At 43.5% G+C, this 15,074-nt stretch overlaps 1 protein-coding gene across 1 annotated transcript in view; it reads left to right on the top strand.

Moving 5' to 3' along the window:
* Positions 1 to 15,074, top strand: part of LOC146340048 (V-type proton ATPase subunit S1-like) — a 90,570-nt gene that overhangs the window by 22,442 nt on the left and 53,054 nt on the right. Inside the window, exons 2-3 of the mRNA XM_084811905.1 lie at positions 6,553 to 6,682; positions 6,777 to 6,845. Of these exons, the coding sequence (XP_084668031.1) occupies positions 6,553 to 6,682; positions 6,777 to 6,845 (199 nt within the window). The remainder of the gene's footprint in view (positions 1 to 6,552; positions 6,683 to 6,776; positions 6,846 to 15,074) is intronic.

Below are 15,074 nucleotides of genomic sequence, written 5' to 3'. Positions count from 1 at the left end.
CTATAGTGACAGCCAACTCTGTGCCAAGACAGGGGGTGAAAGAACCTCATAAATGATTTTTCTCCAATGTGACAGTGTCACTCTATCCTATATTCTCTCACCTGCATGCATAAAGCTTAAACAGAGACGCAGGCTGTTTTATTTGGCATATGGAAGTGATCCAGTGAGTACAAACGAGGTGAGCAATCTCACAGCTTCTGGAAGAATTTTTTCTTTGAGAAATCAAAGGTGCTAAATTGTAAGATGACATTTCATATCAGGCCATTGTTAGGTTGCCACTCCAAATAAAATTCCTTCAGCTAGAAGTGAATTGGGCTGTCACAGTGATACCATTCAAAGAGATGCTTCGGCATCTTCTTGAAATTCTACTGAAGCAGTCATTTGATTTTAATTATGTGGCTCCTATTGCTGCCACCGGCAACAGCAGTGCATGACGTCAGTACCTCGCAGTTGCATGTATATCCTGGAACAGTTTTAATTGGAATATTTGTTTGTATGAGACCAGGCCAGACAAGACATGATTCTTCTTGTCTATCAGCCTCCTCATGGTTGAAAAAGACACCTAAACATTTATTAAAATATATCACATCTCCAAAATCCATTAGTTATTTTGCAGCTGCTTGGGCCTGCTTATACAATTTGTTTCCATGGACTAGCGAGCTCTACATTCTTGGACAGCAAATAGTTTATCACAGGACCCTTTTCAGAAGGGAATGAGGGGTGGTGGATGAATGCCTCCCTCCCTAGTTGCCTGTCACCAAGGACCTTTCTTCCACCTTTACTTCTGGGCTGGCTACTAAGGGGCCTGGCAGCAAAACAGTTATGAAAGCAGTCTAGTCATTCTTCAAAAAAGATTGCAAATCAGGTCATAAATCCATCAGAGGAAAAGTACATAAGAAGTACAAAGTGCCATATTTTAACACAGGATATCCACAGCTTGTCAAAAGTTTTGTATCCTCATATCCTTTCAGATGAAATGCCATCTATTATTTTTGTTACATCTAATTAATTCTGATTCATGTTTCACATATTATTTTTAAATTAATAGCATAATTTTTAAAAAGCTCTTGAAAAGTTCCATCTGTGGATATTTATTTCACACAAATCTGTTATTTTCATGCATTTTTAAAAAAACTGTTTTAGATAGCTGTTTGTTTTGCTGTGAAGTCTTTTTACACACGCTCCCTCTCTTCTCTCTCTCTCTCCCCCTCTCTGTTGTGTACCTATTAGGACCTAAGTTCATAAAACAAAGCCAAAAAGGTTACTGTAAACCTAAAAAAAAACAAAAACCACACAGGGTAGAATCCAATGCGGGCCTTGTGTGGGTGGCCCAGGGCCACTGGTGGCAGCCCCTACCGCAATGTAGTACTTCCAGAGGCAAATGCAGCATGTCGTTCCCCTTCCTGAAAATGAGCATTTCTGCTCATTTCAGCACTTGCCCCCAGAAACACTACATCAACGCTGCCAATGGTAGGGGCCGCAGTGGCCCCACCACTGGCAAGGCCGCACATGCATGTGCTGCTGCCACCAGCAGCCCTGGCTGCCCACACAAGGCCCGGTTTGGATACTACCCATACAGATCCCCCCAAAGTCTCACTAATACATTGAAAAGAAAAGAAAATTCACCCTAGAATTATGGGGACTGCAGTCCAACACACCTGCAGGTCACCAGGTTGAGGAAGGCCGCTTTAGAGAGTCGATTATATTTAAAAAGCCATTTATAGAACCTGTAAAAGTATAATTCCATTATAGAGCATAATATATATCTGTAAACCGTGTGTGTGTGTGTGTGTGTGTGTGTGTTGAAGAACTACACTGCAACAGTCTGAGAAGTGTGTAAACTGAAGGATAACTGTGTTCTAGTTTTTGTATTAGTTAAGTGCAAATTAGGTCGGTTTGTTGTTAAATGCATCTCCCCCCATCCCTATCTGGAACGGACTGTGGGATAAACGTGCAAGACTCTTCTTCACACAAGAAGCACAAAATAATGGGGGGGGGGGGGAGACACAATTTACTTGCACTTCCTCTGCTGCCCATTGGCTTAGCTGTCTGAAGCTACCCTAAGAGTGCAATGAAGGAATGTTTCCTTCATTCTGGATCTGGAAAGGTGAAATGACAACATACCAGAACAGGCATGTATAAGGAACACATCATTCTGTTGGCAAAGTCGCAATGTATTGTTATGGGTTTCCTCTCAGATTTTTGTGTGTAGGGCTATCAGCAGGGCTGGCCTTCCTACAAGGCAGAGTGAGGCAACCAGTCTCAGACAACTTATTTTGGGCATCATGAAAGGACAGCAAATTGTTAATTATTTAACTTATTATTGTTGCATTTTTACTGCTAGGGCAGGGCAAGAAGCACTTATCGGGGTTTTCTGCCTCAGGTCCCAAAATAACGTGACCCTCCTTGGTACTATATGCACCTTGTTTTGGAGGGATGCTATTTCCTGTTCTGCCTCAGGCAGCAAACTGTCTTGCATTGGCCCTGGCTATCAAGGTGGGTTGCCCTGGGGCACCAGGTCAGTATCTGAGATTGGTCAAAAGGCTGGTGATAGCCTATAATATTCAGGTGATGTATCTGTTTGGGAGTTAAGATGGCCCAAGAAGACTAGGTGATGGTTGGAGGAGATGACTCATCCTTATTTCTCCTTGTAGCCAAGTGAGGAGGCATGCTAGGGCTCTATGTGAAAGGACAAAGGACAAAACTGCAATTTGAGTGAGTTGGAGGAAGAGACACAGGGGTGATTTTGTAAGCATTTTAGGGTGCTTGCTGTCTCCCTGGGGACTGGCTGTCTTGAGTGCTTACGCTCTGTCTCCATCTATGTTTTTTAATTATGGTGTTAAGAGTATTTGGTTTTAATGTTTTATAAGTATTTTGTATTTATTATGATGTATTTTAATATATTTTAATCTCTCTGTAAACCATTTAGAAATATTTTTAAATATGGTGAGCAGTATATGAATCTATTAAATAATAATAATAATAATAATAATGATGTTTGATCTGGCTATTTGTAAATAACCACAATATTATAAAAGGCTAATAAGCCTCCTTCCAAAGGAAACCAAACCCAGGTAAGGTCTGCACCCCTGGAATTTATCTCTGCTCAGAGAAGTGGGATGAGCATAACAGTATTTTCCCCTTCTCATCCAGTGATGGGCTAGGATCTCATCTTTGTGTGAATAACCTTAAATATACAACACCTACATTTATTAAGCAAAATGCAAAAAATGTAGGGGCTCCATACTCTGTGTAGCTTTATCAATTCTATAATGTTCAAACAGTTTCTTAAATTAAGAACAGATAACAGGCAATTTTGAATTGCTATGGCTTTCCCATGTGAGTTCTTGCAAGTTTATTTATGACTGTTACTCAAATCTCTGAGAGCAGAGATTTCTTTTTCTAAAATTTCTAGGCACAGCTCTAAAGAAATTTCTAACCTCGTGGGCTTTGAACGTGCTATTTAATGTAGCTTTCAAAGCACAAACAAATTACCTAACAATAAATGGAACACATTTAGAATAATTATGAAAGGAACTAGTGAGAAAATATATCCAAAATGGTGCTGTAAAACTCTCTATGTAGCCTAACTTCAATAGCTTGGGAACAGTCTCACCAACAGAAACAGGGCTTATTTATTAAAGTCTACATATATTCATGTTCAGAGCCTCATGTGGCGCAGAGTGGTAGGCAGCAGTATTGCAGCCGAAACTCTCCCCATGACCTGAGTTTGATCCCAGCGGAAGCCAGGTCTCGGGTAGCCAGCTCAGGTCGACTTAGCCCTCCATCCTTCCGAGGTCGGTAAAATGAGTACCCAGCATGCTGGGGGAAAGGTAGTCATGACTGGGGAAGGCAATGGCAAACCACCCCGCTGTAGTCTGCCATGAAAACGCCAGCGTAAGCGGCGTCCCTCTAGGGGTCAGTAATGACCCGGTGCTTGCACAGGAGGAACCTATATTCATGTTCACATATCCTCTCATGAAACAAGCCTACTTTAAACTTGTACTGTGCATTAGAATCATGGAATTACTGAATGTCAGAGTTGGACCTTGGAAGTCATTTAATCCAACCTCTGCTCAGTGCAGGAACTTGAATGTATTAGGTGCCTACCAAGCCCTTTAGGGAGAGAGAAGCACACCACTCCTCCTGGAATAGCCCCTGGTATGTTGACATAACATGGCTTTTAATGGGAATATGTGCAGGGTGGGAATTTGTATCATGCCTGCTGCTCCCACTCCCAACCTGCTGCGTTCAATACAGATCAAGCCTGTGTGATTGGAGAACCTGCTATTTGCCAGACTGGCAGGCTGATACATTTTACTTATTTATTAAAAACCCATCATGGGGTTAGACAAATTATTTAGGCTCAGATTTTCAATTTACTACCTAAGGGCGCCAACCCTCAATGAGGTAAAGCACTAAGAAAGATAAAACAGAATTTTACTGTTCTTAACTTGTTTGGAAATATGGAGTAAAATGTATAAATACATCGCTAATGGTAAAATGAACTCACTTTAGACACAGACTTATTGATGGAGGTGATTACTCATCCTTACCATTTCTCCCCTCCTTTTTTGTCTCAGAATCTACATGTCTCTGATGGGAAGCTCAGTGCACTGTAGCAGATTCAGGGCTTCCCCATACAGGGTTTTTATCCTGTGATCGAGAAAGGTTACTCACAGAGGTTTGTGAGTCCTTAACGTCATGTCGTCACTCTCCAGGGCCTCTCCCGTGCTTTCTGACTTTTATCCCCTTTTTAAAAAGATAACAGATAATTAGCTATTAAATAACCTAAGTTTAATTTTTCCATGAAAAGAGAAAGTGGTGTTATAAGACAGCACCATCTAGTAGCTATATAATGAAACATATAGTGCTTGCAGATAAAGGAACTCCCCAGGAAAAAAGTGGAAATGCATGAAAAGGGGTGAACTTAATCCTGCAAAGAATACAGAAGCAGAAGCCCTGGTAAAGTTTAGGGATGGCAGAGAATTCCGCCACGGATCTCGGTGAGGCCGAATGCCAGTGCATTTGGCCCCCTGAAAACTGTGGCGGAACGGCCTGCTACCCCCCGCCCCCCCCCGCAGATCCCCCCCGGGACGAGACTTTCCTGGGGTGGATCTTCGGGGCGGCAGCGGCGGCAGCTCCGGCAGCGGCTGGTCTTCCGACCGGCCGCCGCCGCCGTCATTTGCAGTGTTGTTGTTGTTTTTTTACAGAGACGTGATAGGCTATGTAAGTTTTTACGTAGCCTGAAACGTCTGGGTAAAAAAAAAAAAAAAAAGGCGTACGCAAATGGCGGTGGCTATGGGTGCCGCCATTTGCGTTCCTTATTTTGGGCCGTCTTAGTCTACGTAAATATTTATGTAGACTAAGACGGCGAAAATAAGGGGAACACAAATAGCGTCCGCTACGGTATTTGCATTCCCCTTATTTTCGCCATCTTAGTATACGTAAATATTTACGTAGATTAAGACGGCAAAAATTAGGAACGCAAATGGCGGCGGCCATAGCCGCCGCCATTTGCGTACGCGGTTCCCCCCCCCAGAGCCCTCCACGGCTGGAAATCCGGCTGCAGACGGCTCTGGCCTGGCTGGGCCTGGCCAGCTGCTCTGCGGAGCTGCCGTGGAGCACAGCCGGCCATGGAGGATCCTGGGGGGAAGGAACGGAGCACCTCCCCGCCCGTCGAGGATTCCGGGGGGAGGGACGGAACGCCTCCCCCCCATCAACATAATCCGCGAAAGGTAAGTGACTTTCGTACATCCCTAGTAAAGTTGCAGGATAAAAACCTTCTGTGTAGAGAAGCTCTCAGCCTCATATGTGCAGAAGTCAGCGTTGGATTCAGGAGTTAGGAGTATTGGGTGTTGTCTGAGGGCCAAGGCCCATATTTCAGCAGGGCTGAGATTGCTAGGTCTCTAGCATCCGAAAGCCTGAGACTCATGGCACAGGGTGTAACGATGTCATTAGTGGTGCCTCATGTTCTAAATTTTTAAAGGTTATTATATTATGTTTTATTAGGTTTTTTAAAATTATTATTATTTAAGCTTTATTTTGTGAACTTCCCAGAGAGCTTCGGCTACTGAGTGGTATAAAAAATGGAATGAATGAAATGAAATAAATGTTTTGGGGCGGCCAATTCTTAAAAGATAAAAATCAGATAACTATTTGGTGCCCAGGGATGTGGGCCAGCAATAAATTGGAGCCTGTAATGAAAACCCTCAGGAAAATAGAAACATTCTGGAAAAGGGGGGGTTAATGGGGCAGGGGTCCCAATTTTTCTGCTAGAAAATATGGAAATTTGCAGTGACATGTGGTGGCAGTAACATGTTATGTAATATTTGTTGTTTCAGTATAAGTGATTTATTTATTTTTTTAAAAATAGCATTTTAAAATAATACTGCTGCAGAAGTCCTAGACCCAAGATTCAAAGGTAGTAATTTAGGACTAGTGATGGCCTGAGATTTAAACTTATTCCCCTGAGAATGGACCCCAAAACTGTGTGAAATTTTGCAGTTTTAGATTCTGTCATAAAGAAAATATTTTTGTTGTTGTTTTAAGTTCTCTCCAAGGCTTGGCAACTACTTTACATGAAGGACATAGCATCTCAGAGCATGAACTGCATATGTTACTGCAACGTCCTGTTGTTTCTTCAGATTCCAGAAACTTTGTCTTGTTTCTTCAAGATACGGTAGGTATTGGCAATTTCCCTGAAGAGTGCAGCTTGTGTGTAATGAGCCGAGACGGGCCCCTACTGTGACCTATGCTATATTTTTGTTTTTCAGCTTAGCGTGGATGACTTCACACGTTACACCGACTCTTCTGGAAATGAGACACCATTTCGCAATGTTCAGGCAAGCATAACCATCCCATATGGTGCCTTCCCATTCCCAGCAGTTTTCAAAAACAAAAGGATGCTTGAAAGGAGTGACAGAGCTGTTGTAATTCTGGTAACAGGCTGGAGGCTCTTCTAAACTGGATAAAGAGATTGACATAAAATAAGCTTAAGTGGCTGTAACTTCCTTTACACCTTTCAGGAAAGTGTTTGAAGTTAATCAGGATTTACAGTTTCTTCTGTATATTGATCTACAGCAATGGAAATTAGGGAATGAACCATTCTCTGTTCCCAAGTTGTTTTCAAGAAGTCCATTTACAAATGTAATTGGTAATGGTAATGTGTCGAAAACAATGTTTTCTGGAGCCAGTCCTCTGGGGCTGATTCTTTCAAAAGTAAGAAGTTATTATCTTAGTAAACGTATTCCTCCAACAAGTTTTCCCCCCTCGTTGTCATATTCTGAGAAGCACCCACTTATGAAAAAGTGTCTTCCATGTTGATTAAAAAACACACACAAAAATCTGCTCACACAAGTGTGCACTTTCATGCTCAAGTAAAGAGTCTGAGACATTTTGTAACTGAAAACCTCTCCCTTTAAGTTGGGAGGAGCAGATCAAGTATTCAAGAATTGGTATTTTTGAACTTATCTCTTTACCCTTTAAAATTCCTGTTTTATTTAAACATGAATTTTAAACTAGTATCTATTAATAATTCCTGTTACTAGTGTCAAACTAGTTGCACAAATTACTATTATCAATTTGGGAAATGAAACTGGATAGTGGAGAAGTGTGTATAAAGGCCTACAATCTAACATCACAATTTTATTCCCACTTAATACATTTGGCATAACTACCACTACCTGGTTCTGTACTCACCATAATCAGTGCCCTCCAGAGCTCAAAACAATCCACCCCTCATCAACATGATAGCTTAACTGAATCACATAGAAATCAAAACCTGATTTTATATTCTAACAGCTTGTACTAATTCATATTTGTTTAATGTTTTACAGCTTATGAAATGGCCTACTGTTTTGGTTTACATTATTCAATTCTGATTAGCGTATGCTTTTTAACTTCATCAAAGAGCTTCTGTTTATGCATACTGGCTTTTAAAAGCAGATAAGAGGCCAAAATGTATGAATTTGTTCTATACACATATAGAAAACACACATATAGGAAATCTATATGTGAATTTGTTTAATGACTGTTGATTGTTATCGGAACCTAATTTTTATGAGGATGAGTGATCAGGGTTAGTGATGCTTAGTCCTACTAAATTAAACAAAAGCTGTTTATTTAAAAGTGCATTCCCTCAAACTATATGAGTGTTGTAGTCCAGATTGCAAGGGTTTAGGTTGTGCCAGAATCTCTTTTCAGTACCGCACTGAGTCCTAGAATGTGTGATGCCATGCGCAGAGTGTCTTCCGCTCACCTAGGTCCCACTGAAATCAGTGGGACCACAGGCACATAGTTAAACGCTTTGTGCTATTGATAATAATTGAAATTAGGCATACCTTGTCTGGGTTTGTCCCATAGGGCATTGTTTAATCACTCTGATGTGGATTTTCCACAGTGCAAATGTATTAACTGAAGTAAGCCTAAGCTCTTTCTTTCGTGTGCTATATTAGCATATCACAGCATATGTAATACAAAGCAAAAACTCAGCTTCTTGCAAGAAAAAAACCCCTATTGCATTAAAAGCCTCAGAGACCTTTACAAACATTAAATTTGTTCAGCTATGTTACCTGCTGTTTGGAGCCTTGAGAATCAATAGCTACATGTGCATGTAGACATGCAGTGCCATTTCAGAAGGGGAGGGGTGCTAAAACTAGCATGCCACTTGTCTTAAATATTCAGCCCAATTAAGCAGTCAAATACCAAATTTTTGCATTTGAGAATACGGCTTTTTCTAGGAAATAGATACCTTGTGTATACCAGATACTGCAGAACAGTTAATAGATTCCGGGCCAGGGGCAAAGGCAGCTGCGTAGGCCCCAGCGCCCTGGAAGGGCCCACGGCTGACTGTTGACTCCTAAGCCACCGCTGCTAAGGAGGAGGAGTGGCAGCCGCTGCCATCTTCTGTCTTTATAAATTGGAGCATTGGGAGGATTGGGCAGGCCCAGGGTCAGAGGCAGGCAGGGGCAGGCAGCGGCTGAGGGCCCAGAGGTTCGGAAGGCCCAATGCCTGCCCCTCCCACAGCTGCTGCCAGCCTCTTCTTCCCCTCCAGTAGTTGGCCCACTGGCAAAAGGCAGTGCCATGACCAAGCCTGCAGGCCCTGAACACCCCATTTTAGAATAACACTTTTTTTAAGACGTACATTTTGTGTAGCAGTGATCTGAAGTGATCAGGCACTTCCTTTGGGGTGGGGGGGTGGTGGCGGCAAATGATGGCACAGTCTCTACATTGCTCCTGTGCCCTCATTGGCTGAATGTCCATGCCCCAAGGCAGCATCTGATTTGTTCAGATCGCTGCTACTCACAACGCACATTAACAAAAAAATTAAAATTGCACCTGGAGCTTACAAGCTTAGCCAGCCAGGCGCCATGGCGTTTAGCCCGTAGGGCCAGCCAGGCTAGATAAGGGGGAGGCGCTACCACCACCCACCAGGTAAAACAACCCAAAGTGGAGGTTGTGTGGGCGGCTTCGGCAGAGGGCTTGGGTGACAGCAAGTGGCGGTGGGGGCAAGGCAGCGTGGGCAGGCAGGCAGCTTGGGAGAGTGAGAGGGTGGGCAAGCAGGTGGACAGGAGGCTTCAGTGAGTAGGTGGGCGGGTTCAGCAAGCAGGTCGGCAGGGGGCTTGGGCAGTGGGGACCCATCAGCAGCGCTATGCCAAGAGCCCACTAGTATCTGGCTTTGAGATTGGGCCACCTCTCACGGGCCCATCCCTCTTTTATGCTGTACTGCCACCTGCACCACGGCTGACTCCAGTGGGCAGAGGGAGAGGGCATGAAGCAACACATGCTGCCACTCACTAATTTGTTCACCCAAGTGAGCAAGGGACAATGGTGGCCATGAACAGGCACTATCACTTGCTCTCCTGCCCTGCCCATCTGGATGGTGACTGCAGTCCTTGGCTACCATCTCCCACTTAGCAAGAGAGCACAAGGAGCACAAGGAGCTGCAGCTGCCTCCGGCTCTCGCTCTCTGCCTTTCTGTGTCAGGTGGGGAGGAGGAGGGGTTGTAAGTGCTGGTGAAGGAGCCTTGTGGGGCGCTACCGGAAAGCATCTTGCCGAAGGCTCCACAAAACCTCGAACTGTTCCTGGAGAGATGTTGTGTGTATGTGGATAAAGAGATGCATAACAGTTTTAGAGCAGAGTTGCAGTTCTGGATGTTTCCTCACTACATTCAGTGCAAATGTCTGTACAGCTTTATAGAACGCCTGCTTTCCCAGGTGGACCTGCTACCTAGGGTTTCTGGAACTTAAGGACTGCTGCTGGGAATGTTTTCCGAACAGAGGAGCTACTCTGGAAGTTTTCTCGCTGCATTCAGTCTAGGGATGTGTGAAAATCCCCCCACAAAGATTGTAGTCTGATATGGACACAAGTCAGAACGAACTTCGAAGTGGAAATTAGAGAACCTCAATGAACTCTGCTTTCGCTGGTTTTCACATTCAATCTGCCCACATGGACTGCTTTCCAAGAAAGCCTCAGCACCAGTGGTCCCATGGAACTGGTCTGTATTGGAATCTGACGAGCAAAGCTATGGGAATATTTTAGTAGCAGCAGATCATTTCACCCATTATGCCCAGGCTTAGCGTTATGCACGAAGGATGTGAAAGCAAATAAAGTTGCAAAAATACGCTGGAGGAAAAATTATTCTGTGTATGGACTGCCAACATGGATCTATTCAAATCAAGGACGGGAGTCTGACAGTCATGTGCCAAAGGAGGTACTGAACCTGGAAGAGCTCAAGAAGTCTAGAGCTATTGCATTCCATTCTCAGGGTGACCCTCAGCCTGAAGGATAGAATTGCATCTTGCTGAAAATTCTGGGCACCCTATGCACTGAACAGAAATCCTGATGGAGTCAGCACATCACATTCTTGGCACATGCCCACAACGCCACATGAAATGATATCACAGAGTCTACTACCTACTTCTTGGAAGGGAGCTTACACTGCCCATAGACCTGTGCTTCAGGGTTCCTGGAGATGGTTATGATCTTGGAAGTCATCTTCAATATGTAGACAAGATAAAGCAGAAATATGAACAAGCTGTTGTTGCAGTCTGGAGAAATATAGAATGGAACAAGTACCATTATAATGCATGTGTGTAGGCATATAACCCCTTCACGGACCACTGCCTTGTTGTGGCGAAGGGGCTTGAGTAACTCAGAGAAGCCATAAACTATGCCGTGCAGGGCCACCCAAGACGGAGAGGTCATGGCGGAGAGTTCTGACAAAATGTGGTCCACTGGAGAAGGAAATGGCAACCCACTCCAGGATTCTTGCCAAGAAAACCCCATGGAACGTATCACAAGGCTAAAAGATATGATGCCGGAAGATGAGCCCCTCAGGTCGGAAGGTGCCCAATATACTTCTGGGGAAGAGCAGAGGGAATTTCCAAGTAGCGCCAGAAAGAGTGACGTGGTTGGGCCAAAGCCGAAAGGACACTCAGCTGTGGATGTGTCTGGTGGTGAAAAGAAAGTCCAATGCTGTAAAGAACAATATTGTTTAGGAACCTGGAATGTCAGATCAATGAATCAAGGTAAGCTGGTCAAATGAGATGGCAAGATTGAACATCGACATCTTGGGAATCAGCGAACTAAAATGGACAAGCATGGGTGAATTTAATTCAGGTGACCATCATATCTACTACTGTGGGCAAGAATCCCTTAGAAGAAATGGAGTAGCACTCATAGTCAATAAAAGGGTGGGAAAAACAGTACTGGGGTACAATCTCAAAAATGACAGAATGATCTCAGTACGAATCCAAGGCAAACCATTCAACATCACAGTAATTCAAGTCTATGCCCCAACCACTGATGCCGAAGAAGCTGAGGTTGATCGGCTTCATTGACTACTCTAAAACCTTTGATTGTGTGGATCACAACAAACTGTGGCAAATTCTTAAAGAGATGGGAGTACCAGACCACCTCACCTGTCTTCTGAGAAACCTGTACGAGGGTCAAGAAGCAACAAGAACCAGACATGGAACAACCGATTGGTTCAAAATTGGGAAAGGAGTACGACAAGGCTGTATATTGTCACCCTGCTTATTTAACTTATATGTAGAGTACATCATGAGAAACACCGGGTTGGATGAATCACAGGTCGGGATGAATTCATCCGGGTTGGATGAATTAAGATTGCCGGGAGAATTATCAACGACCTCAGATACGCAGACGATACCACCCTAATGGCAGAAAGCGAAGAGGATCTCAAGAGCCTCTTGTTGAGGGTGAAAGTGGAGAGTGCAAAAGCTGGTTTGAAACACAACATTAAAAAAACTAAGATCATGGCATCTGGCCCCATCACTTCCTGGCAAATGGAAGGGGAAGAAATGGAAGCAGTGACAGATTTTATTTTCTTGGGCTCCAAGATCACTGCAGACGGTGACTGTAGCCATGAAATTAAAGGACGCTTGCTCCTTGGGAGGAAAGCTATGGCAAACCTAGACAGCATAGTAAGAAGCAGAGACATCACCTTGCCGACAAAGGTTTGTATAATCAAAGCTATGGTTTTCCCAGTAGCAACGTATGGCTGTGAGAGCTGGTCTGTAAGGAAGGCTGAGCACAGAAGTGTTGCAGAACCCAGAGTCAGAGAGACCACGGAGTGAAGGAAAAAGAGATTCTTTATTTAACGCGCAGGCTTAAGGCTGGAATCGTTTCCAAAGAGCCAGAAGCCCCGATTTACATTAGCACATTGGTTTTATAGACATTGTGACACATATGAAACGGCTCCTCCTCCCCCTCCCGCATGGGGTTGCAATCCTCAACATTTTTTCTCTTAGCACTATTGTTTATAATACAAGAACTGGGTTATAGGGTAGCCATGATAAGGAGAGAACAGAAGAGAACAGCAGAGAACAAGATATACAATTGTATGACCTTTGACAAGATAAGGAATTCCTGTGTCTCGTCAGCTTACAACAATATATTCAAGGGAGAAAGAGCTCAGCAAGAACATGAAGCATGAGACTGCATGAGGCTACTTAGTCTGACCCCCGATATGGCTGCTACATTCCCCCCTTAAATGCATAATTTCATTACAATTATAGCATTTCTGATAACTATACAAAGCTTTTTGTGACATACATATTACTTAGCCTCTTGTTGGGCTATTAGAGCATAGAGGGCAGCAGTTTTACTAGCTGAGACATAAAACAGATTGGTTAAACAGCGCATAAGACAAGGAACGCAGAGACATAACAGAACTTTTATGAACAATACTGGTAGAATTAGGATGAACAATGCTTTTAAGCCAGCTAAGATCTGGAAGCCAAGGGGTTAACTAATTGAGCTAATTGTTTTGTCTTATTGTTTTGTTAGCTACTATACTGTGCAGCTTGTTGATCTGTTCATCTACAGCATTGCCATTATTAGTTAAGTTAAAACAACAGAGCTTTTGGTGTGTCTCACAACTTTAATGATGAAGAAGGAAGAGGTAATCTATACCAGCTCTATTTTCTAGAACTGCACCTCTTAGATCACGCAACTCTTTATTTAACAATGACAATGCTCGTGAGGTGGCATTTATGCTTTTGGCTAAGCTGCAAGCTAACCAGTTGTTCTTTAGACCATTAGCCAAGGCTAAACCTGGAACCCCAACTAGTGACATTGCTAAGGCCAATTTTTCTGAGTCAGAATATAACTGCACATGACTATTACAATTTTTAGTTAGTTGGAGTGCTCGAGGCTGCCGTTGACGGATTTTCTCGGGCTACAGGGGAAGAATTGGCACCAGTTCAATTGGCGGCTGAGGCAACATGGGTGGTTATCAGACAAGTTGGCAGGAATGAATGACCAAGTGCGGGAATTACATGTCTAAAACTATCCATGAGGCAAAAGTATGTGGGCATCATTAAAAGATATGTTTTGAATTTTATTTCAGTGGAAGGGGGCCAGGGATAGCTTTATATTTTCTGGAAAATTTTTGACAATTAAGCATTCGTGCACACGTAGCATTTGTTTCAGCAATGATGGGGGTGCGTAGAGTGAACTCTGTAGGGGGTAGGATCTTTGCAACTACGCCCCAATTAGCATTTTGGGAATAAGTTAAACTTACACCATAAACTCTTAACATGGTATCTTTTTGAATGTTCCCAGGATGTCTACAGACAGGTATTAGGCAAGAGCTAATAAGCCTGTTTGCAGGTATACCTCTTGGCAAACAAAAATGTTTTACTCTCGTGATGTTAGCCAGGTGAAGCCAGTAATTATCAGCAAATCACTGGGACAAACTTCTTTTTCCAGGGGCAGACCCCCCTTTTTGCACCTTATTAAGGAAACACAATGCAACACTACTAACACTACAACACGCATGTTTGATCTTCTTTGGGATCTGACCGTACGCTGGGCAGCTATTCACCTGGCAAGCTGCAGTAGGGTCTAGTCCCCTTCTTCAATTCTCCAGTTGCAGGTCTGACCGTACGCAGGGGGACAGTTTCCCGGTGTGTCCACAGTAAGGTCTAGCCTGAGTCTTCTTACTGCTTTTTCAGAATGATTTTTAAAGGATTTTCAGGATTTCTGTTTACAGTCTACTCTCCCCCTCTCGCTCTCTTGACTCGTGTCCAATGTATCTAGGGTTTAACTCTAGCTGCTTTCATAGCTGCGGGGGTGGAAAGTATGACAGTTCTGAGTTCTTTCCATCTGGGAGTCAAAGGGTTATTTTTCCCTCTTTAACTCATACTTTAACTCTTGGTTGGAAAGGATGAACTTCTGTGATGGGAATGGCTTATTTTTTTAAGACAAAGCGACGCTGGGCTTGAAGAACTTTGCTCAGTGTTTGAACTTCTTGTTTAAGGCTAACGTTTGCTTGCTTTTGATGCCACTCCAGTGTCAATCATGAAGTCAATGTCACTGCCCCTCACAGTCAATGTCACGGCCCCTCTCAAGCTGTCTCCCTCTTCGCCCATTCTGGCCCCTTTGGTTTTCTCCTTTGTGTATTTGATTTATTTTATTTGGGCATTCATGCCACTAATGTCCATCTTGTCCACACTGGGCACACTGGTTCTTTTTTAAGAATCTTCTGCCTCTGCTGGGTCTTCTTCTTTTCTTCTTTCATCCATGTCTTCTTGGGCCTCTGGGTT

This window comes from Heloderma suspectum, chromosome 7 (assembly GCF_057233095.1).
Source record: "Heloderma suspectum isolate Gila_16-S chromosome 7, 16-S_ref, whole genome shotgun sequence".
NCBI classification, from domain to species: Eukaryota; Metazoa; Chordata; class Lepidosauria; order Squamata; family Helodermatidae; genus Heloderma; species Heloderma suspectum.
This window is presented reverse-complemented; position numbering and strand designations above follow the sequence as displayed.